At 42.9% G+C, this 21,794-nt stretch overlaps 2 protein-coding genes, 1 long non-coding RNA gene and 1 other non-coding gene across 8 annotated transcripts; 1 reads left to right on the top strand and 3 right to left on the bottom strand.

Annotated features, from left to right (window-relative positions):
* The first annotated feature begins 56 nt into the window (after nt 1–56).
* On the top strand, nt 57–702 carry LOC105274955. Its single transcript, XR_003406480.1, has 2 exons — nt 57–174; nt 443–702. It is a non-coding gene; the product is annotated as an uncharacterized LOC105274955 (long non-coding RNA).
* A 2,503-nt stretch (nt 703–3,205) lies between these two features.
* On the bottom strand, nt 3,206–12,378 carry LOC105274951 (choline-phosphate cytidylyltransferase A). 5 transcript variants are annotated; one of them, XM_011331449.3, is made up of 9 exons: nt 9,297–9,603; nt 8,485–8,652; nt 7,264–7,372; nt 7,067–7,183; nt 6,824–6,975; nt 6,490–6,711; nt 6,230–6,397; nt 6,018–6,139; nt 3,206–5,853 (listed from the first exon to the last, which is right to left on the bottom strand). In XM_011331449.3, exons 2-9 carry the CDS (start codon nt 8,596–8,598, stop codon nt 5,751–5,753), a joined length of 1,107 nt encoding a protein of 368 aa, XP_011329751.1. In that variant the 5' UTR covers nt 8,599–8,652; nt 9,297–9,603; the 3' UTR covers nt 3,206–5,750. The 5 variants fall into 5 exon arrangements, with proteins under 5 accessions (XP_011329751.1, XP_011329753.1, XP_019885809.1 ...); XM_011331451.3 differs by lacking the exon at nt 9,297–9,603 and adding an exon at nt 8,893–9,067; XM_011331448.2 differs by lacking the exon at nt 9,297–9,603 and adding an exon at nt 11,580–12,378 and having other exon boundaries at nt 3,899–5,853.
* Nucleotides 12,379–12,833: 455 nt separating this feature from the next.
* On the bottom strand, nt 12,834–21,511 carry LOC105274948 (importin-5). Its single transcript, XM_011331446.3, has 14 exons — nt 21,371–21,511; nt 19,655–19,804; nt 19,225–19,451; nt 19,037–19,133; nt 18,122–18,687; nt 17,502–17,610; nt 16,910–17,209; nt 16,625–16,807; nt 16,417–16,543; nt 15,958–16,323; nt 15,566–15,819; nt 14,961–15,481; nt 14,634–14,853; nt 12,834–14,550 (listed from the first exon to the last, which is right to left on the bottom strand). The coding sequence occupies exons 1-14, from the start codon at nt 21,449–21,451 to the stop codon at nt 14,461–14,463; spliced, it is 3,291 nt and encodes a 1,096-aa protein (XP_011329748.1). The 5' UTR covers nt 21,452–21,511; the 3' UTR covers nt 12,834–14,460.
* On the bottom strand, nt 18,850–18,984 carry LOC113563568. The gene has a single exon (XR_003407491.1).
* Nucleotides 21,512–21,794: the final 283 nt, after the last annotated feature.

The following is a 21,794-nucleotide window of genomic DNA, read 5'->3' as shown; positions in this document are numbered from 1 at the left end:
CGGAACTACTAGAGCAGAGGGAGAGCGCGCGCGCGATTTTTTCGGCGGCGGGTAAAGCCAAGCAGCGTGCTTACCGACTCTCGGCGAATAATGAACTTGCTCTTTAAAACGTCGTGCCTCGTTTGCCACGATGATCGTACATCCGCACAATCGAGCGCAATCAGGGGTTATCTGGTGCGTTTAATAATCAAAAACTCTTCTCTGTAACATTTAAGAACGTTTTTTTGAAACGTTTTTCAGCTGGTTATGTGGAATAATAAAATACAAAAATCGGCGCATTACGTGTTCATGTAACGCGCGAAACATTCTGTATGAATAAATGCGAGCATTAATATTAATACACCCGATTAATTGCATGCGACAGTGTTCATTACTGTTTTTTGTTACAAAGCTTCCGGCCATTATTATGAAACTACATATTAAAATTATACTTCTCTTTCAGTGAAACAAAAATTAAGTGAAGCACATGGGACGATGGCGGTTCATGCTCAGTTCGCCATATTTTCGCTTTCCTCGAGGGATTGAGTTTTTTTATATAGAATAATTATTGTTAATGATCGAGATAGCAGATGCCAGTTCATCGCGATCTCAGCTGATATTCTCCGCTTCTAAGCAGAGATCATTTGGGGATTTAATTAATAATGGATCATCGATTGATCGTCTATGGTACGTCACGTACGCGACAATCGACGTATTAAAAAAGAATTGATTTATTTCTTTGTTGATTAATATATTGCATCAACAGTATCAACATTAATGTTGCATTTCGATATTGATTATATATTAATCTCTCTATTGTATTTATTACCTATCTATTAATATTTATTAACTATTATATTAATCTCTCCATATTTATTATAATTAAGAAATTAATTTCCTTACAAGTCTGTCTGGACTCATTTCAAATTTTAATACATGTTGGAGGATGATGCAGCACAATTATTAATATCAAATTATTAATGAATATTGTAAATGTTTTTTACTATAAATATATTAATATTTGCTTTACAAATGTCTATGGACCTTCCGATCAACTTAGTAGTCAGTCCAGAATAATCCAGAAATGGTGGGAATGATATGTATTCCTCGTAAAGATACTATCAATTATCAAATAATTATTATCAGATATTATCTGTGATAATAACTAAAGATGCTATTAATTGGCTTCGGAATTGCAAAAATTGATAGTACTAGCCAGCAGTGAGAGGCTCACAAGCCATAAAAACTATTATTACAGAAAAACTCTTACTCTTACTCTTCGGCTGGTTATGTAAATTACAGGAATTCCTGCTGCTCCTGCATTAGGAAATATCGGAACTAACGGATAAATCCACATGAGGCCTGATTTTTCGGAAATGATCTCTGTGGAGAAGAAATATATTGATTATATTCTCAAAAATCTTGATTAGTCTGTTCTCGGAGGTATTTATAAAAAGCACAAGATTGCAACGAACAATGACATTTTGGAGGAAAACAATTTCGGCCATCCTGTCCTCGTTTCGAATCTCTTTCGAAACGCAGGAAAGATGAAGACTCGTGCAGCAAGAAACAACGTGGTTGCGCATCGCGCAATGCATATCGCGCTGAAAATGTGAGAAAAGCAGACTGCAAACGTTGTTTCTTGCCGCACGATAAATATTATGCATAATATAATGAACGATGGGGACAATTTGTAAAATTTCTTTGCGAAGAAATTAAAGAATTTACCTCTAAAATGAATCAAGCGATTGACTCGCTCCTGACCACAATTTCGGACGATCCGGCGTGCGGCGAAAAGGCAGGCAGAGAGTCGGACGCACACTCGGAACAAATGGAATTAAATGAAATAAAAACAACGAACGCGAAAAACCGCACGTACGAACGAAAGTATAAACGAGAACCGAATGGCTAAATATATCGGCTGCGATCTCATAGACGACGACTTCCGGAGGAGGATTACAGGATACGCAATTTTCTTTTTTACAAGAATCTTCTCACGAGAGAACGATAATATACATTATTATTTCTTCTTAACTTCTTGATAAATTTGAAAATTCAACGATGCACAAATTATTATTATTCGCCATGGCGGAAAATCGAGAAAATACGAGGAAGATCGTGGAAAACGTGTACGATGACAATGATCCGGGCGAGTTGTAACTCTAGTTATAACCGACTCCGATCGCCAATACAAGAACTGCACTTGTTTCATACCAATACAAGAACTGCAATACAAGAACAAGGAGAAAAAATCTGGGGAGAAGCGCGAAATAAAACGGATGAGGGAGAGTGAGAAAAAATATTCTTGTCTTGCTTTAATGTATTGCACCAGACATATAAAGAAGAGACTACCGGATATGCGTAAACGTTAGAAAATGTTTTAAGTAATTTAACATTTAAACGTAAGTATTGGAATGTTTCATGTTCCACTGACGAAAATGGTGCAAGAAAATTGTGCCGAGTGCGATTCCAGTAGCATATATATAATTATTTTCATTTTAGTTTTTCTACTGATAAACGTAGTAAGTTTGAATAGAGACCCTCTATACCTTCGAAGATTGAAGCAGAGAGAAGCCTGAGAGCGGTCACGCTCGCGTTTTAACTGTAACGCCTCAAACGTGGACATTGAAGTGATTCTGTCTTTATTGCTCACTGAATATTGAATAAAGATAGAATGACGCCGCGAGCGTTGGGAGCGTCAAGTGGAACGCATATGTCCACGTTTGAGGCGTTACAGTTAAAACGCGAGCGTGACCGCTCTCAGGCTTCTCTCTGATTGAAGTCATCCAGCGTTTGATTCGTCAAAGTTAGAGACACTAGAATACAGAGTCTGGACAACTCGTGGACATCTTTCCATTGGTTGACGTTCTCAGGCCCCTCAATGGCGGAGCCAATCGAAGTGTCTTTTTTCGCTGCTTCACGTATCCACTGCAAACGCCATTTTGAGGGGTTTTGGGTGAGATGACTCTGTATTCTAGTGTCTCTAGTCAAAGCATGTCACGCACTCATGGCGCGTTCCATGTTGCGGAATTGGCGGAACGAAGATGCGACAAATATGAATAAAATAATGGAGCAATTTATGAATAATTTATCCCTAACGTTTCGAGACGAGGGAGAAGAAATAAAATTCTGCATCTTCCACTTTCTTTCTCTGTCTATCTACTTATCTATGGTGGGATTGTTTTTTTAAAAGCAAGGACAAAGACGCACTCGACATAATAATGTAACGAGTAAAGAAAATGTATCTCTCAAACTAATTATACATACGTACTCATACAACATACGCAAGCTTTTACAAAGTGTCTTTTTATCGCCGTTCAGGAAATAAATATAATTAAATCACACGGGAAGTACGTCGCGTACAAATACAGTGTGATCGTAATGTATGTAGTACGCCCCTTGATATATTCATATATCAAACCTATACAGATCATTAACAAGCTTGCATATATATATATATATATATACTATCTTTGTTACAAGAAAATACAACTGTTTGATTATGAATCATAAATCGGCCGTAAATAAGTTACATTACGCAAGAATACATAATCTCAACATAATTTCTGCGCTCATCGTTTAATGCTATATTACAACATATATATATATATATATATATATATATATAACTAAAGATTTTACTGAAACATTTGCATCTCTAGAGCAATTTAGTATCGTGTCAACTTTATATATTCTTGAGAATTCGTTACGGCTTCAAAATTAACAGCCTAATTGTTACAATATTTTTTACAATGTAATAAACTATATGGCAGATACTGTCTCACTTTTATCGATAAAAATGCTTCTAAAAGTGGTTTGAAAACCACCTGATTGGCTGGGAAGCCACATTGAGGGCGCTTTTATTGATAAAAATGAATTGAGAATATGGACCTATCTATATATACACAAGCTATGTATATAGTTTTAAAAGAAATTGTATTTTCCAGAAACGCAAGATGCAACATGTTTCTTTTTACAGAGCTACTCGACAATACTTTGTAATCAAATACATGAGATTACCTAATGCATGTTTAACATTTCTAATTAAGAAGTTGCAATCAGTAACAGATTCGTGTGTACGTGTATGTTGTACGTGTGTGTATGTGTGTATGTATGTTATCAAACGCACTTTCGCACGACTACAAAATCAATTTTGTACACGAAGCGATATCTGCACAAATCTCATTACAATTTACACGTTTAAAAAATACGTAGAAAAGAATACGCCTATATAAAAACGTACAACTCTTTGAAGTAACCGAGCTTGAAGAACCGCTCGCCAATCGCATGCATGCCAATCGTGAAACACTTTTTAGAGATCAGAATCTGGGGGGTCGACAATAAATATCAAATGCACGCTATATATATCAAACTGAGGCAGCATCGGTATATCACAAGAAACTGCTGTTTTGCTTTAGTTGAAGTACACACTCTTCCCTCTCTTTCTCTCTCTCTCTCTCTTGTACAATAAATTCGATCTGTTCGACCTCTTCTCGCCGAAATCTGATCCTCTACGTTGCTAATTCACTCTACGTTAAAATTACGCTTCCTACGACTTTGCTTAGAGAACGATTTGCAACGTTTTGCAAATTAATAATCCCGCCGCTGTCGTTACTATTCCCTCGAGGAACATTATAAGCACACTAAGCTCTTTCATTAGTCGTTAATCGTTAATCGTGAATCATGCTCGCGGCGCAATCGTAGATTTGCAATACCCGCCGTCGCTCGACTATTCGTCATATAAAAAACTTACATTTAGTGAACGGTACAGTAGTAGTTGCAAGCGTCAGTTGTGTAATCTAGTTTCCTTTTTTTTTATTAGGTGTTTACGTACGCTGAAATGTTCGAAGAAATTCCCACGCCTAATGTTCGTCTAGTCGCTTTCTAAACGCTAATACTTGGAACACGACAGGAGTCTTGCAGTGTTACGGGCCTGAAGAGAGATAGTCCGTTTCGTTACATGCATCTTCTCACATCTACTTACAAGTAATACTACAAGTATCAACAAGTTGCTGTTGCTGCAACGAAAGTGTTAACTCGCGACGCACACGTTAACGGTCTTTTTGTTTTTTTTCCCAGATCGAACCAATTGCAACCGATGCATCCGCGCATCCGTGCGTGAGAAAAGAAACTTGTCGTTTATGCATTTAACCAAGATTACTTTATAAAAATCACTATACAAAGTTAATCGTAACATAATCTAGCGCCTATACACATACAATATCAATATACAATAAATACAAGCGTAGCTTCAATGAACATTTTGTGCTTGAAAACGTGGACGACACGTCGTGTGTCAACCAACCGAGCTCGTTTCGCGCGCGCGCAATTAAGTATTAAATTAGAGGCGAGTGATGATCCGCGTTCGCGTTATACAGAACTTATAGGAACTGAATGGTGCAACGGCATCTCGGAAACAACAATGGCGAGCGCTACGCTCGATGGGCGTCGCATCGTTGCCTTAAACAGTCTATCGCGTTATCGTTATCGTGGTGCTTAACGCGTCATCGATCTAAAATGATAAAACCTCCGCGAAATCACGCTAAAACTTTCACATCACACAGGCAACTTTGTTGTTGTTGTTTTCTTTTAATGTATAGTACTTTAGTTCTCTATACCATACAAAAATCTATCAAGCATAGCGTTACACTCTGTATTAGCAGTTCACGTAGTTGTATGAAAATATATCTAAACTTTAAGATAGTAAATAAAAATTGCACGTTTCTTTTGGTCAACGAGAATGCGTGTCTCTTTAATGCGATCATCAATTATCATTTGGAGCGCAGGTGTTCCTCCTCATCGTCGCTGTAATCGTCGCTTAGGTAGTGATTGTTCGGCGAGAACTCGTAGCGTCCGGTCTTCTTCGGCGGCGGACTGCAGTAACACAACAAAATTAGTCAGCGTAAATCCGGGCGAAATAAATGCGCGTAAAAATAAAAATTAATATTTATTTTATTATAAAAATGAAAAATGACTATTTATTTTATTTAACGATTAAATCCAAAGGAGAACTTGCAAAAGCGTGTTCGGACACGCACCTTGTCTGGTCTTCATCGTTCTGACTGCTACTGCTGCTGTTTGGGCTGCCGTCCCTCTTCGGGCTGGCCGGTGGAGACAACGCCTGCAGTATGCGGCCCTTACCCTCGTTCCAGATCGTAGACTGCGAAAAGAAAAAAATCCCGATGTACTCCTTACGCGCTCCGAGAAGGCACATTAATTTTTATCGATATAATTCCCAGCTGTCACGTACCAGTCTGCCCTCTCTGCCGAACAGCAACAGGAAAGCGTCGATAAAGTCCCGCGATTTCTCTTCCCACTTGCTTATCATGTCCATCCGCTTCTCACCGATGTTCTCCATCACTCGTTTTCCCTTATCCTTCAGATCATCAAACTTGTTCTGCAGACGAAACTTTTTCTCCTGCAACAATACTTTCTCTTTTAGTCTCGATCGTCTCTCTTTCGATAACGCGGCATTATACATGTGCAGCGACAGTCGATGTTGTCACTCACGTTGAGGAAAGAAACGTTGAGTTCCTTGGCGCTGTAGCCGCGCGCGAGGTTCCTCCTGACGTATATGTCGTAGTCCTTGACTATTCTCGCGACTATGTCCGACGTGGAGACCCCCTCCGTCCTTTGTGTAGCCACGAACATTCCTTTAGCCTTCAACGTGGCGTAAACGTCCGCTCCGTCGTCCGTCATGTACGGTATATCGTCGTGGGCGACGAAATCGATCTGTAACACGATGATACTTTTTACTGTACGCAATTTTAATGAAGCAATTTGAAGCGTACAACATTCTATTTATCGACTCAAAGAGATGCGAGTCTCTATCGTGAATTTTTACCTTGTGCTTTTTGATAAAATCATCATCGAGTTCCCAAGGCGCGTCGCGGACAACTTCGTCTACGTATCTACAGTGCCTGACGGCGTCGTACCTTTCCAGATCCGTCATTACGGTCCTGCCCTTTTTGCTATGCGTTAACTCATCGTTACATACTGCGGAATAAAATGAGGTTACAGGTGATGCATCGCGCACAAAATTATTATTTCGTGTTAAAATAATACATTATTAGGAATCTGTAGCTACCTCCAACGATGAGATAGACGTTTGGGAAAATATTTTTAGCTTGCATGAGCTGCCGTGCGTGTCCTTGATGGAAGAGATCATAAATACCATCCGCGTAAACTCTAATTTTCCTAGGAACTGAGGAAAAAGAGCGCGATGAGCAACGAAGCAATAAGAAATGTTTAATAAAATTTTAACAAATGATATAGCCACGTTACCTTTACCACTCTTCGCTTGCTTCAAGATAATTCGCGTGTTGTAATCACACGCATTCCTTTCTGCAATCGCTTCTGGGTCATCGCTGAATGGTGCTTCTTTGCAGATAGACTAGAAAAAAGTCAGGAAAAAAGGCACTTTAGTAGTGACACGACGATAAATTAGCTATTGACACAAATTGAGTTGTTAACGTGCAAAAATTTTGCATAAATATCACGACGTTCAAAGAGGAAAGACCTCATTCATGTGAATACCTTTGTGCATTCATTTGCAATACCTGATACTTAAATAATTACGCTGATTGTATATTCATTATGCTGCTAAGCAATTTAATGTGTTTCGTAACACGAAAAACAAAACAAAACTAACTTACTGGAAGCCTCTCGTGATAAACAGAGACCTGGTTGCAATCGTTCAGAAGCATAGGACCTACACCATTACTTTCATTCTGTTTCGAGCCCCAGGTCATTTTTCTAACTCGGTGATATACCCGTGCGCGACGTTAGAATTGATCTCCCGCCTCGAGTGGCCTCAAATATTGTCAACACTTGTGTCGAAAACACTGACCACGTGCAACGAATGTTTCACTCGGTGACCACACTCGGCCACTTTCACACACGATACAGCTACGGAACGCGAGTTTGTACAACGCAGAGTACAATATGCTTGAATTCAATTATGCCAGCATGGTCAGCTCTCGAAACCGGCCAATACTGTGGTGGCAATGAAGCGTCCCCAGACTTTTATCTCGCTAGATATGCCAATCTGGCATCACGCCAGACTATTATCAGTTAAAGAGCAAAGCTGCACCACTTTTTGTATTAACCCCTAGTAAATAATCTCGACGATAAGCGCAGCGTGCGTTAAATATATCACGGTTTATAAATGGACATGCATATTTCCTCGTATATTACGTATATATTACATATTACGTAATGTCACAGTGCCATAACATCAGGGAATGCTTCATTTTAATCTTGTCGAGTATTGAAACGAACGGAACATCCATGATGATGCGATAACGTGATTGTGTAATAAGTATCATAGCTGATCGAGTAATGTGAATGGATAGATCGCTTGCGAAAGACTTCTAGAAATTGGTGCAACTCTCGGGACACATGTATCCCGTATCAATGGTACATTTCCACGCGAAACGATAGCGCGGTAATCTTTTCGCTGGCTTCTGCTCGCACTCGCACGCCTGGCGAGGAATTTGTACTCACGGCACAAATCGGGGAGTCCTCCCTCGAGCATGACGCGCTCTCGCCGTTGACGTTGTTCTGGTTCTGATGCACAGTGGTCAGCATAGTTTCCTCTCTGGCACGCTTCCTGGACATTTTTTCGTCTCACTTTTGCGAGGCAGTTGCTGTTGCCATGCAGCTCCGGTTCAGCTGCAAGCGTTCAAACATTCATTATTACCTCGTTATCATTCATCATTGTCATTGGCGATTAAGTTAGCAATCAAGTAGCACGGTGCTCCGAATCAAGAGGGTCCTTAGCACGATCCTTGGCGATATTTCTACTTGCATTCGCGTATTGTATTATTTTTAACGTCCCGTTCAACGAATGCCGTTATCCGCTCGCCGGCGGAGCGCTGAAGGAAACCGCGCTAACGAGATTAACATTTACACCTGAAGGGGAACACGAGGCTACAAGGACGCGAAGGCTACGATCACGGCATCCTTTTGTGCGAGCGGCCGAATTTCCGAAGATCTCCGATCCGCCGGTCTCCACCGGCCGACGTCACACAGTGCCGCGCCTGCGAACCGCGTGCACGCACGACGGATGGACGGACGTTAGGGAGAGCCGAGAAGAGGAGAACGCTCGCACGCGGCGCTGAGAGCCGCGCGAACAAACGAGTCGCGCTGTTCGATCGCAAAACGAACGCATTCACGCGACGCGAAGCGAAACGCCAGCGGATTCGACGGCGATGCAACGCGACGCACGCTCGAGCCCATCAGCTGATCGTTTTCGCTTGCGCGGAAATTTCGCTCAGCGAGATACCTGGAGCAGGTGAAAAAATTGAGAGACCTACCACGTGGTGCGAGTTCTCGTACTTGGATTTTCCCGGGTTCGGTCGAGCCGGTCAGGCGAGTAGAAGGAAAGTAACGGGGATTTTAGAGGGAATGCGATGAGTCACAAGATCAGGATGTGCGAGTGCGACGTGAATGAACTGAACTGAACGTCGCCGAGAGTCGAAGGCAGCGCGCGTGCCAATGCATCGCTCACAATCAGTGCACGTCTCGAGTCGGGTGGGTGTCGATTGACCACGTTGCAATTGGACGCAGCCAATAAAATTAGTCAAAGTTAACCTAACCCAACCAAGCTAAACAATGTGATTGGCCAATCGGGACACTCCCCTCGGGTTACGCCAAATAGTACTGCGTACTGCGAATTGCCAGTCGCACGGAACGCCGCCGTCGATTACACAGCAACAACAGCTGACCTAGCAGACACCACGGTGTCCAGCCGGATGTTAGATTTGGGTGGGGGGGTCAATTCTGTATCATTTCACTTGGTGAAAAGTACAAAAGTCAGCAAATTTACTAGAGTATTTATAATTTTATTGGTTAACACCTAGTGAATTTGCTTATTTTGCACTATGGCCCAAATTCAGGGCACGCTTACGACGATGAAATATGGCCTTCAATATGGCTTCTCAGCCAATCAGGTGGTTCTTAAGCCACTTTTAGAGGCGTTTTTAGAGTCGTTGCAAGCGCGTTCCGAATATGGGCCACGAGATTTGTTCGGTTGCGAGATTTTTACACTTTTTCGCTGTGTGTAGGTTAGGCGTTAGTGAGAGAAAGAATAAAAGTCGGTAGAGGATAGAACGAACCAACGCGAAAAGTTGATGCAACGCACACAAAACTTACGATTTTTGACACGGAAATGTCGAGCGGCTGCACATATACGTTCTCCAAACATTTCGGGGCGCGTCTAGGGAATATTACGATTCGTCGAGGACATATTTTGACGAAATCGCGAATTTTCGGTCACTAGGAATTTTTTGTGAAACGTCGTTGTTTGAAAATCTATACTGCTCTGAAGTGAGGCGCAGTCGAGACTGCGTTACTTTTCTGAGCTAATAAATTCTATCTAAGGTGTAATACGCAGATCGTTTCAATTAACGACGCGGTGATCTCACGTGTCAGTTATGCGTTGTGCGATCGTACGAAACGCGATCGTAAAACATAATCATTGCATTTTGATAAGCAGCGTTCCTGCCTTCGGTGTCTCGCTATCTATTATATTTCCGCTTTACGATTACGCGCTATCAACAATGCGATTGTCGCACGACGAGTGACGTTCAAACTTTCTACGCCGACAAGCATCCGGTTTATTAATTAACGTTATGGACATTTACATATTCTGAAATAACCTGAAAAAACCTAAATATTCTACACTTTGAATTATTATTCTTTAAAATATTCTATTTATTGTATATTCTCTAAAAATAAATTTCATACAACAATACATAAGTCAAAATTTTAGGCCCCTCTAATCGTAAATTATCAATTAATAAACAAGCCTCTCTAATTTATAAATTATAATTCTTTTAATTTCAAATATTTAAATTTTATTATCTAAATCAATTCAATTTTAAATACTAATCCTAGTCTAATAACATAAATTGATTAATCTATTTTTCGTTCAACCATTTCATTAATAAATTTAATATTTCAGCAAGCGAGCAGTTACATACACACACATATGCGTGCGCGCGCTCTGCTTTGTTCGTCAAATGGCAACGTTTTCGGCATCTTTATGTTAATTAAAATTCTTGCTGACGAATCGTAATGTCGTCCTCCGTCGCATACACGCACATACTCTCGTGCCTCATTTCAACCATTTAATACTAATTTCCCATTGTTATACTCGTTGCGATTTGCGCCTCAAGACGTAACGCGCGCGAACGACGTATGTACTTCTTCACCAACGACAACGTGGAATCCGCAAGAGACTCACGATTTCCCTACGGTGGAAATTCTGCATTCCGCGAGCTGCCTATGGTCATTTCTGCGCTACGTGGCTGCAACGTGAAGTTGGCCAGTCTCCCGAAAAGCTTTCAAAAACTTTGCGCAGCACGCGCAGGAACGCGCTCTGGATTCCATGTTACGTTCTCTCGTGCTTTTCGTGCTTGGAGCGAATCAGAAAATCGAACGTCCAATCACGAACGTCGCACATTACTTGAGAAACGTTTAAAAGATACTCCTTCTCTTAACAAGCTGCGTCGCGTCGCAAGTTTGCCTTCAAAAATCATCAAACTTTCAGGAGCGACGGACATAAATAACAACTATAGATGCAGTATAAATCTTACCGTATCGAACAGCCGCGCGCGTACACACACACCCCTCGAGAGAGTCGCCGGGTTGCGGCGCACGGGGAGAAACGTCGGCGTAAAAACGTTCACGGTTTTCGCACTTTCGATGCAATTTTCGCGATTTATTAATTTTCAGCGCGCGACTCTCGCAGAAGCTCGTCTATCGCGCCGCGAACTAAATCGGCGATCAATGCCAAAGTCCGGTCTGGGATATGATTATATGTTATGGATGCGCGATTCCGCGTCTCGATGGCGCGTCGCGTCTGCCTTATCGCCGCAGGTCGCACGTTGCTGCATACGTGTAACGTAAGCGCGCACTGGCGCGACGGAGCGACTGCTATCGGCGGCCGGAGGTGGCGACGATGACGTAATATCGGATGATCGCCGGCGTCATGTGTGCGCCGGCCGTTCCGCGTGCCGGTGCGTGCGTACGTACGGTCGAGTGCATTAAAATGGCGGGGTGCGCGGTGCGTTTAACGGTACCGGTACTTGCTTTCTCTGCACTTTCGAGGTGTATGTACCGTTTCGCCTGTGAGGTTAACTGTAAAATCGAGTGCCCCGAGTGGTCATCGATCGGTGAATGGCGCGTCGAGTATTTTCATGAGAACGCGAGCATGTGTGTGTATATATGTATATGGTGTCCGTTAAAAAAAGAAACAAAGTTGCGAGCCCTTTTTTGAATGGACCGCGTACGAAAATCGCGGAGAATGCGAACCACTGCTCTCGCGCATGCGCGAATGTTCAATGCCATTACAAGATGAAAATTTATCTAACTGGTCGTTGAATAGTATTATACATCACACGTTGCATCGAACACAAACGAAACTTGGCGAAACGTGTATCGAGCATTGGAGAACTGAATTTACGAAAATCGTGAGAGTAAGTGAAGCAAAAACGGTCGATTACAAAGCTGAGATTTATTTTAATTAATAATAACTTGAAAATAATCTCTATGTGTATATCATTATAAGAATTATATTTTCTTTCCTTTCACATTAATTTTTACGCTTCCTCTCTCTCGCCCTGCATAGATATTGCGTGTATATTACATAAACAATCCAGCATTAAATTTCTGTGTATCTGTAATTGTATGTCGTTACGCGTACGCCTCACGGAGACCGCGGTGTCAATTTTTTTGCCGCGAAACAATTATCGAGGTAACACGCGTCAGTAATCACGTATCAAGGATACTTATACACGATCGAGTTTTGCAACTCTACGATGCTCGCTCAATCTTTTACACTCTGTTGATGTATGTACATATAAATGTTTATTATTTACTTCTCTGCTTCTTTTTTTTTAAATTCCTTTACACATCTCAGTAAAAAAAGGTTCATCACGTCTGTAGAGCACTCGTGTGTTAGAAATAGCCGCAAAGATCCCACTGCGGGATCAAATTTCTTTTCATCGATGAGATTTCGGTGCGCAGCTCGCAAAGTTAGATGCCGCGTCGCATCGTGTATAAATAAATAGCAACAAGAACGGGGAACTGCATCTAAATGAGTCATTTTCACTCAGTCCACTTCGTTTAACATCAATCTCCTCGATTTCCTCGCGTCGCGTTACATCAATCGAAGGAAACGTAATGCGATTGCGCTAGAGTCAGTTCAGTTTTTAGTATCCTCACTAAAAATCCTTGCGTAGAATTCTGTCACCTTTCTTCTCTCTTCTGACACAACATTAATTTATAGATATTCTTTTTTATAGTATCAAGTACGTGCGTTATGATCTTAACACACATGCGAATCGACTGTAAAATTACGCGATGAGATGGTAGCTTGCATCTCCCTCTCTCTCTATTTTTCACGTAATTTCGTAGAAAAAAAAGATGCGTTCATTACACGTTCTAGACCCACAATAATCTCGTCTGAGGTTCCTTATAAAGCGATTCATTACGTTTCGTTCAAAAGGCATTCGTATACACAGACCTCAACATTGCGATATCGTCGACATTATCATTAAATAACATTTAAGGTATCTAAATTTAATAAAAATATCTAAATCACAATAGAGTGTGTCACTTGCGTTCACTTCATGGCTAGGGGGGGGGGAGGGAGCGAGCTGGCTTGTTGTCCAGTCTATGTTTGCCTTGTCGTATTTTGCCGAAACGAGGGGGGGGACAGCTTGAAAAATGTACGACACGAATTTCAAGAGATCACAGTGACGAAATCATAGCTTCTCGAACGTTACGTTTCGCATAACAAAGCTATACATTGCATACGCGACGCTCTACGCAATTTTTACAAAGCCACTCTCTTTTAAAATAATTTAGCATCGTTCGGCTCTCTCGATCAGGCGGGAAGTGTAGTCGCACGGAAATTTTCCATTTTTGTTCCTTTTAACACATCGTTTATAAATTTTTTAAGCGTTAATCAACGTGATAAAAAAAAAGATGTGCATGTATATACATATATAAATATATATCATACATACACATACACACGTATATACACATTATTTAAAATGTTGAAATATCTTAGGAATACATGAGCTTCAAGTTCCGTTAATGCTCATTCGGTCGAGATAAACTTCTCTCTCGGTTTTATATTCTCATCCACGGAAACGTCGTGTTAAATCATGACAAACGCAATTTTCGCTTCAAAGTGTTCGGCAACAATCCCTGACAATAGAAAACGGGTCATCGCGTTATCGAATCCGATAATGAGATGGAGAAATTTATGTATACTCAACAAGTACATGAATAATAATATATGAAACACTTAAATATACTCGTATGTATATAGCTAGGCTGGAGCGAAAAACCGTTTTATAGGTATTAGTCTAACTACCTATCTCTGTGACTCTGTCCCTGTGGAGATTGATTAACGCGGGCATTTCTTTAGATTTTTTTTCTTTCTTTCGTTACGATGGTGGAAATTCAACTTAGAGTGCTGAGTGCTTCATGAAGCGCCTGCTGCTGATCCGTCGTCAGTTGCATTATGGTTGCCTGGAACATGGTCTCGTTGTTCTGGAAAGAAAACGAAATTTATTAATTTGTTTTTTTTTTTCGTTCACGGATGAGACGGATGTGAACGTTCTGTGCGTTCTCACCTGTATTTCCCTAACAATACTAAGAATCCTGGACATAACTGGATGATCGGTAGGCACGGCTTTTCTAAACAATGCTTCGGCAAAGAAACTAATAAGTCGCGGCAAATGCGCGTTATTCGTTCCTAAAACTACTGCGTGGTTTGCTTCGATCAAATCACACAGGTATCCGTACACGTGAGGTGCTTCATCTTCATCCTCGACAACCGGCAGCCATGTTAGCCTGCATGAAAGAAATAAAATGTCAAATGCAAGATACAATCATCATCATCATGAATTTACAGGCGAAATGAATTGAGTAGTCCATCGAGTGGCAGAACTGGATCTTACCAGTGTGGGAGAATTTCGTCGACATTAATGGCCTTGCTGTTGTATTTGAGAATTTTCGTGACCGCCGAGATCGCGTTCTCCGTGGGGTTCAAATTGTTCGGCGATCTCGACTCGGGATCGCCGATTACCTCCATCAGTTTCGGCAAAGCCTCCGCGCACGCCTGCCCGAAGCCCTCGCCGCCGAACTGACCCAGGACTCCGCAGCCATAAGCCGCCGCTTGCCTGACTTCCGGAGACTTGTCGGAGACGTATTGAATCATCGGTCGCAGGAAGAACTCTTGATACTTTGCACATTCGGGCCCACCGAACTCGATCACGTCGTCAAACACGCACAATGCCCACTGATGATCCGACCAGGATCTCTCGGGGCTGAGCAACTTCATGAAGTGTCCGCATATCTGATCGAAGTACGGGAAGAATGAAGACTTGTAAATTACGAGTAAGGCATGCAGAATGTCGGCGATTTTGCTGAGCGTGTACACGTCCTCGTTGTCCTCGTCAGCAAGCTGTTCCTCGACCACCTGATCCAACAGAACCCATCTATCAGTATCCGCTAATTCACGCAAGTCTCACTCAAATTTTGCATGATCAAGTTTGCGCGATACCTCGTCGTAATCCTCGTCCTTCCGTTTCTCCAATCTAGCGACCGCTCGCTCGAAGTGGTCGTTAAGTAACTTGTCTAAAAGCCGTAGTAGCTCGGTCATGTGCGGCGCGCTCAAGCAACCCGCGCCCAGAGTCTCGATACATTTCGCAAAAGAGGACAGGAGTTCCATAAGAACTTCGGATTCTGGTTCGGTATCGATAGCTTTCAGCAGATCCGGGCAAATGTACGCCCACATGCCTTCCAGATATTGCGGACCTGTAGATGTCAATCATTATATTTCACATAAAGTCACTAGATATTAAGAGACTAAAATGAAATAACTAAAATATAAAATAATATCGCGACAGACGAGAAATTTATTTTTTTTTCCTGATAGAAATATTGTTCGCTAACCTTTGATCTTCGCACAGTCGAGAAGGTACGGCAAACTGGCCGCTGCTGCCGTTCTAACGCCGTCATGGAAATAGAACTTAAGCATGGGGACCATCAGCCGTACGACTTCCTCTGCGTAATCCGCAAAACCTTCCTTCAACTCGCGAGCATAGCAAACCAGCATCTCGCAAGCCGAAGCCTTATCCTCTAAACCAGCAGTTTTAATACCGAAGTTCTGCTGCTCGCCCAATGAAACGAATTGCCAATCGAGATCGCCCTCAATGCCTTCCATATCCTCGTTGTCCAACAGTGCGACCTCAGGTTTCATAGCAGCTGTTCGCAGAACAGGTCCCATCACCAATGGCAAATATTGCTCAAATTGTTTCCCTGCAAGACAATTATTAATACATAGAATAAGATTATGTAGATTATATATTAATAATTTCTAATCTTTTATTGAATTAACAATTGTTGTCTTACCAAGAATTTTACAAATTCTGGCCCAAGCGGAGATGAGATAACTAGTCTGCGGATCGTCGTCCGGAAGATCGCCTTCTGTATGCGTTTTAAGCAACATGTCCATAACTTCACTGGCGTCCGCAATAAACTGTTGAGATCGAGCAATGTAATATAACTGACGATTACATGATATACAAACTTAACAGCTGAAATTGGAGGAATTAATTACCTTCTCCGGGCCGACCGCCAGGCCAATCAGGCTAACGCATTCAATGGTCTTGCCTCGTAACATTTTGTGCTCCTGCTGGCTCGCGTTCTGAATAATGTACTTCAGACAAGGCATCAATCTATCGTAATAAGTCACAAACTGTTCCTCGCAGGTGTCAGCAACGGAGGCAATCGTGGTAACAACCTGCAGCAAGCAATTTAAGAGTCACGTCAATTAAACCAAGTCGTATAAACAAAAACTTGTACTTTCTCGCAAACTTATTCACCGCTCAATCATCCAACTTACCTGTTCGAGCACGAGTTTCGTTCCCTTCTGAACGAGTTCGTGGAATTTCGCGGTCAATATGGATTCAAGTTTCGCCATTATGGCATCGAGGTATGGTGTGAGGATATCCTTTGGGCAATCTTCACTAAAATTGACGAGAGCTGCTCCTGCGTGGGCTTGAACTCGAGGATTCGCGTTATCGTCCAGCACCATCAGCAGACCCGGGATGACTTTGTCGTGGAATTTCTTTTCGAAAGTAGGCGAGAAATCTGTGGACATCTGGCCAACGGCATTGCAGGCGGCATATCTGACGCGGGGATGCTGGAAGAACGACGTTGCTCAGCTCTTCCGTTTCTCTTTCGTTTGTGTAAAAGAACGTAAAGTAGAAATTTTGTGTACGTTCCAAGACTAGGACTGTTTAACGGTAAACAAACAATCGACTCTCAGGAACCACAAGGAACGAGTCTTGTATTCTGCATTACCAGAACGGCAATGCATCAACAACTTGCGTTCCTTGTTTAATCTGCCACAAACGTAACGCTGTCACGATCACGAGATAACTGTGACGGCTGACTTGATCGTGGCTCAACATACAATTTGTACATGTACTTACTGGATCCTGCAAATATTGTATGACGCCTTCCATTATTTGCGGTAACAGGGTTTCCATCTGCTTGTGACATCCCTCACCAACAGCTGAAATAGCCATAAGTGCCGCATGCCTGAATCATGAAAAACACATCGTCTCCCTTAACTTTACATAATTCCACGTATACATTTCTACAAACAAAATACATTGACACCATAAAGCTGCTTAAAGAATATCGAGAAAGAAATCTGTATGTTTTAAAACTATGACAGTTACACAGACAGCAACTGCCAAGTCTCTTTTTAAACACCCAACGAGGATCTCAAATGTTCACTGCCAAAACGACGTGATCAAAGAAGACGGTCTCGCTGGTCTCTCTGTCACAGATGTAACGCAATTACATAATAGAAAAATACGTAACTGCTGACTAGTCTGTGATGCTTTGGGACATCAAAACTCGATTGTGATTGCAAAACTGACTGACTTTCATGAACATACATTTTGTTATAAAAATTTAAAGATTAATTAGATGTTGGAATAAGATCACGCAGGCCAAACTCGCTGATGTATGTAGCACAATTACGTAATACATGAAACTGCTGGCTTTCCTTTGTTCATGATCTAATGAATAGAAATAGACTCACCTGTACTTCCAATCGCTGTTGTTCAACATCGTGGGAATATTCTGCACGATCTGTGGCAGCATCGTTTTGCCGCCCAAGCCACAGGCTAATCTGTCCAAAGCACTCTCGGCAACTACGTTGTTACTGTCGTTGTCTTCCTCAACGATCTCATCAGAGAAACTCCACTTCTCGTCCTCCTCCAGGTCGGTCATCATTTTCAGTACCAATGGCACCAGCGACGCGATGTACTTGCCGCCGACCTTACGCACCATGGCCGGCGCGGTCTCGGCCAGAGTTACCAGCACTTCTAACGCTAGCTGCCTCCAAGAGTCGGGCATGTCCTCGTTGGAGAACACGTTCATGCACATCTGCATTATGTTGTCCAGCTGACCCCTGAGGAACTTGGGCGTAGTCTCCGCCAGGTCTATCAGCACCTTGATGAGCGCGTCATCGTCCAGTTTCTCTATCGATTGAGCGGTCACTTGCACGAGCGCTGGTACCAGCTCCGAGAAGTGCTTCTGAATGTTGTACTCCTTGTCGTGCGACGTTATGAACGAACCGATCGCTCTCACGGCTTGAAACCTGACCTGCATATGATAGAGAACGATTGCAAAAGCCATTACGTAATCGTTCCTTCAACAACTCGAAAGAATTTTGGCATATCGAAATATTTCTTTAATCGATAACGAGAGGAATGCTCGTTTCGTAGAATCAATTAAGGAGCAACGCGTGGCCGCTCCTCGTTGGAGACTTGTATGCCCCGTATCTGTCTGTAAATTAGTACTTCACAAGTTACAGTCATCAGAAGGCATTCTTTTTTTTCTTTTGGAAGAACCGAGTGACGAGTCGTCTGATCTTGTCGACACTCGTGTATCTATCTTCCCGTGGCAAGAGAGAGAAAGGGAAAAGAGAACCAGGCAAGAGTATGTGAATTACCTCGTAGTTCGTCGCGTCCATGACAGACTGCTGCAACATTTGTTTTATGAGGTCGAGGTAGTTCGCTTGCTGATTGCCGAACACTCCCGGGACGGATCTGCGGAACGCGTACGCATTTAAACACATTCGTCATTTTTGCCGGGATTTGCATGCGCGATTCCGTCTTACGCGATGGAGGAAACACTCACGTGAACATGCGAAGCGCGCTCTCCTTCAACGCCAGCGACGGACTGTTCGCACACTGAAATAGGAACGAGAGGAACTCTGGCCACTGGTTGTTGCCGTCCTCGTCTATTAGATTCCTCGCGACCTCCGCCGCGACCTCGCACACCTTGCGTCGTATGGTATCCGTCTGCTCATTTTGAACGGACAGCAGAATCTGCTGCTTCAATTGGGCCTGCGCCTCCAGCGGAATCTGGAATAATTGCACACCGAATCTATTCTCGACTGATCTTTGATTCAGGCAGAGATATATTGGAAATTGAGCTCCTGATAAGGGGCTCTTGCGAAACAGAGTGGATATAATGCAAGGAGAGTTTATCGTCGAACACCTTCTGGCTAGAACGAATTTAATTGAAAGGATGATTCTGATGCAAGACAAGAGGTCTCGGTAGCTACCTTCGGATAGAAGTCCATGAATTCTGAGGAGAACAATCGGCGCAGCAGTACCGCTGCCATGGCCCGCATCTCCTCTGCTTGGGAGCCATTGCATATGGTGGTCAGGAGATATGTCACCTTGCTTTCCACTGGAAGATTACCGTACGCCTCCTAAATTTTCCAAACAGTAACAATTTAGTTTCTTGATCTTTATTGCAACGTTTCTTACAATACTGGCTAACAAATGTAATAGGTTTTCATTTAAATGAGACTAACGGTAAAAATAATAGCTTCTCATTACAAATAATGTCTCTTTGTTTAACAAGTAGCAACACACGTGTCTCAGAAAATATATACATAGACTAGTTTTATTTCTTGAAAGATTAAACACATTGCAATATTGTAATTTTTTATTATAAATCTTTATTATATTTATTATAAATATAAAGCAGGCCCTAGAGGGTCAATATTATTACACAATATTGCTAATATTAACATTCTCTCTCTAGACAGTGCAATAGTAACTCTCAAAGCAATAATTTAATTTCTAAGAAAATGTTAAGTGATACAGCTTGTGTAGCTATTGCATTAGCTTGTTATAATAAAGAAAAGAAGGGAAGAAAGTGGATGAAAAAACTTTTAATTGACACAATATATTGCACAAACCTTCAATATAATCTACAAACGATCAATAATATTGTACAACAATATTGACCGTCTAGGGCCTGCTTTAGAGAAATGTTGGAGAAAGTCTCAGTGGAGATTACAGAAAAAAATTAATGAAACAGCATTAATAATCGCAAAATCGAACACAAAGAAGTGCGGTACTGTAGTCAAAGTATGGTCAAAAAAGTAAGCGTTTTCCTCGTTACTTTCCTACATAGTACAACTCGCGTGCGAGATACACGCGGTGAACCCATCTACAATCGCCGAAATCAGGGCTCCCCCCAGAACTAAATTTACCAAGGCGCATCTGACTCATTCCACGGCGAGCGCATACAGTGACCAGCGCACGCATGAATATTCACTCGATTACGCTCGACACGTGATCGGTACATGAGTCAAGGCAAAACCGTGACTATATAGAGTGCGGGAGACTCATGTGCAACAGCAAACCCCGAGTAAACCTCGAAGCACCACGAGATCGCGTGGGCAAATACGTTTCGGGCGAATCGCGAGCACGTGCGACGATCTGCGGGGAGATCGCTGCACGGCGGCCGCCGGAAATCGCGCAAAGCCCGAAGCCGAATGTAGGCGGGAAAGCGCGAATCGCGACGTGCAATGCGGCGATCGGCGACGAGCACGTCGCGACGTGACGAGACTTCCCGAGAGCGTAGTCAGTCAGCTCGCGGCTCGCCGACGCCTCGTGTGCGGCGAGCGGAAGGCACGCACGAGCATGACGGACGACACGCGCGCTACCCGCGTGCGGGACACCATTTTGGATTCCCTCGGCCGATCGCGCGTATATACTTGTCAAGCGTGCGAGCGGAAATTCGCTCGCAGCTCTTTTTTCGCAGCGATCTACCACGCGGACGATCGGCCGGCTTCGGCGAGTCGATCGGAAGCTCGCGGTATCGCGCACGCGGTGTCGGCGTGCAACACCCACATGTGAGCTCTGACAACACGTCGGCAACGTGCTCGGCGCGGAAGGCGCTTCCGAAGCGCGAGCTCGCGTTCGCGACGCGCTCGCCGGGCCGACCTTGAGCGAACGCGAAGGGCGTTGGGAATTATACGTACCTCCGCTTGCGTGCGAGCATCGTTGTCTGTGCTGAGGAGTGTGTTCAGAAGCTGTTGAAACTGGCCGAGATCTGCCGCCATGTCGCCGAACGAATGAAGCCAACGCGCACACACTTGCCGGAGATGATCGTCATTTCACGACTGCCAATGCAGCGCGACCGAGTGTCACTGTTCCGCAAGGTTGGCAATGCTGCCGTCCGCCATGATTGGAGACCCTCTATATAGGGTCTCTAGCCATGATGCCAGCCATCCGACGCTTCTTCGAAAGCGGACCTTAAGCCGAATTCCCCTAGGTGCGCGCCACGCATGCGCGAGGAATTTGAATGGACTGTATTTATACGGGTTAGGTTTGAATTTAATTTTAAATGAGATATTGATTAGAAGAATAGAATGAACCTATTTATTCCTCTCAAGATAAAACGAA

This window comes from Ooceraea biroi, chromosome 1, assembly GCF_003672135.1.
Source record: "Ooceraea biroi isolate clonal line C1 chromosome 1, Obir_v5.4, whole genome shotgun sequence".
Lineage (NCBI taxonomy): Eukaryota > Metazoa > Arthropoda > Insecta > Hymenoptera > Formicidae > Ooceraea > Ooceraea biroi.
This window is presented reverse-complemented; position numbering and strand designations above follow the sequence as displayed.

Excerpts from the sequence above, each read along its gene's own strand:
- LOC105274948 (XM_011331446.3), bottom strand. The coding sequence starts at position 21,451 with ATGGCGGCAGATCTCGGCCAGTTTCAACAGCTTCTGAACACACTCCTC. Across the intron at positions 15,820-15,957 it reads CGACTGTGCGAAGATCAAAG|GTCCGCAATATCTGGAAGGC; the intron begins GTTAGCGAACAA and ends TGACATCTACAG. Across the intron at positions 15,482-15,565 it reads AGGACGAGGATTACGACGAG|GTGGTCGAGGAACAGCTTGC; the intron begins GTATCGCGCAAA and ends CTGTTGGATCAG.
- LOC105274951 (XM_011331448.2), bottom strand. The coding sequence starts at position 8,598 with ATGTCCAGGAAGCGTGCCAGAGAGGAAACTATGCTGACCACTGTGCAT. Across the intron at positions 6,976-7,066 it reads CGTCTATCTCATCGTTGGAG|TATGTAACGATGAGTTAACG; the intron begins GTAGCTACAGAT and ends TTTATTCCGCAG. Across the intron at positions 6,712-6,823 it reads ATTTTATCAAAAAGCACAAG|ATCGATTTCGTCGCCCACGA; the intron begins GTAAAAATTCAC and ends ATCGTGTTACAG.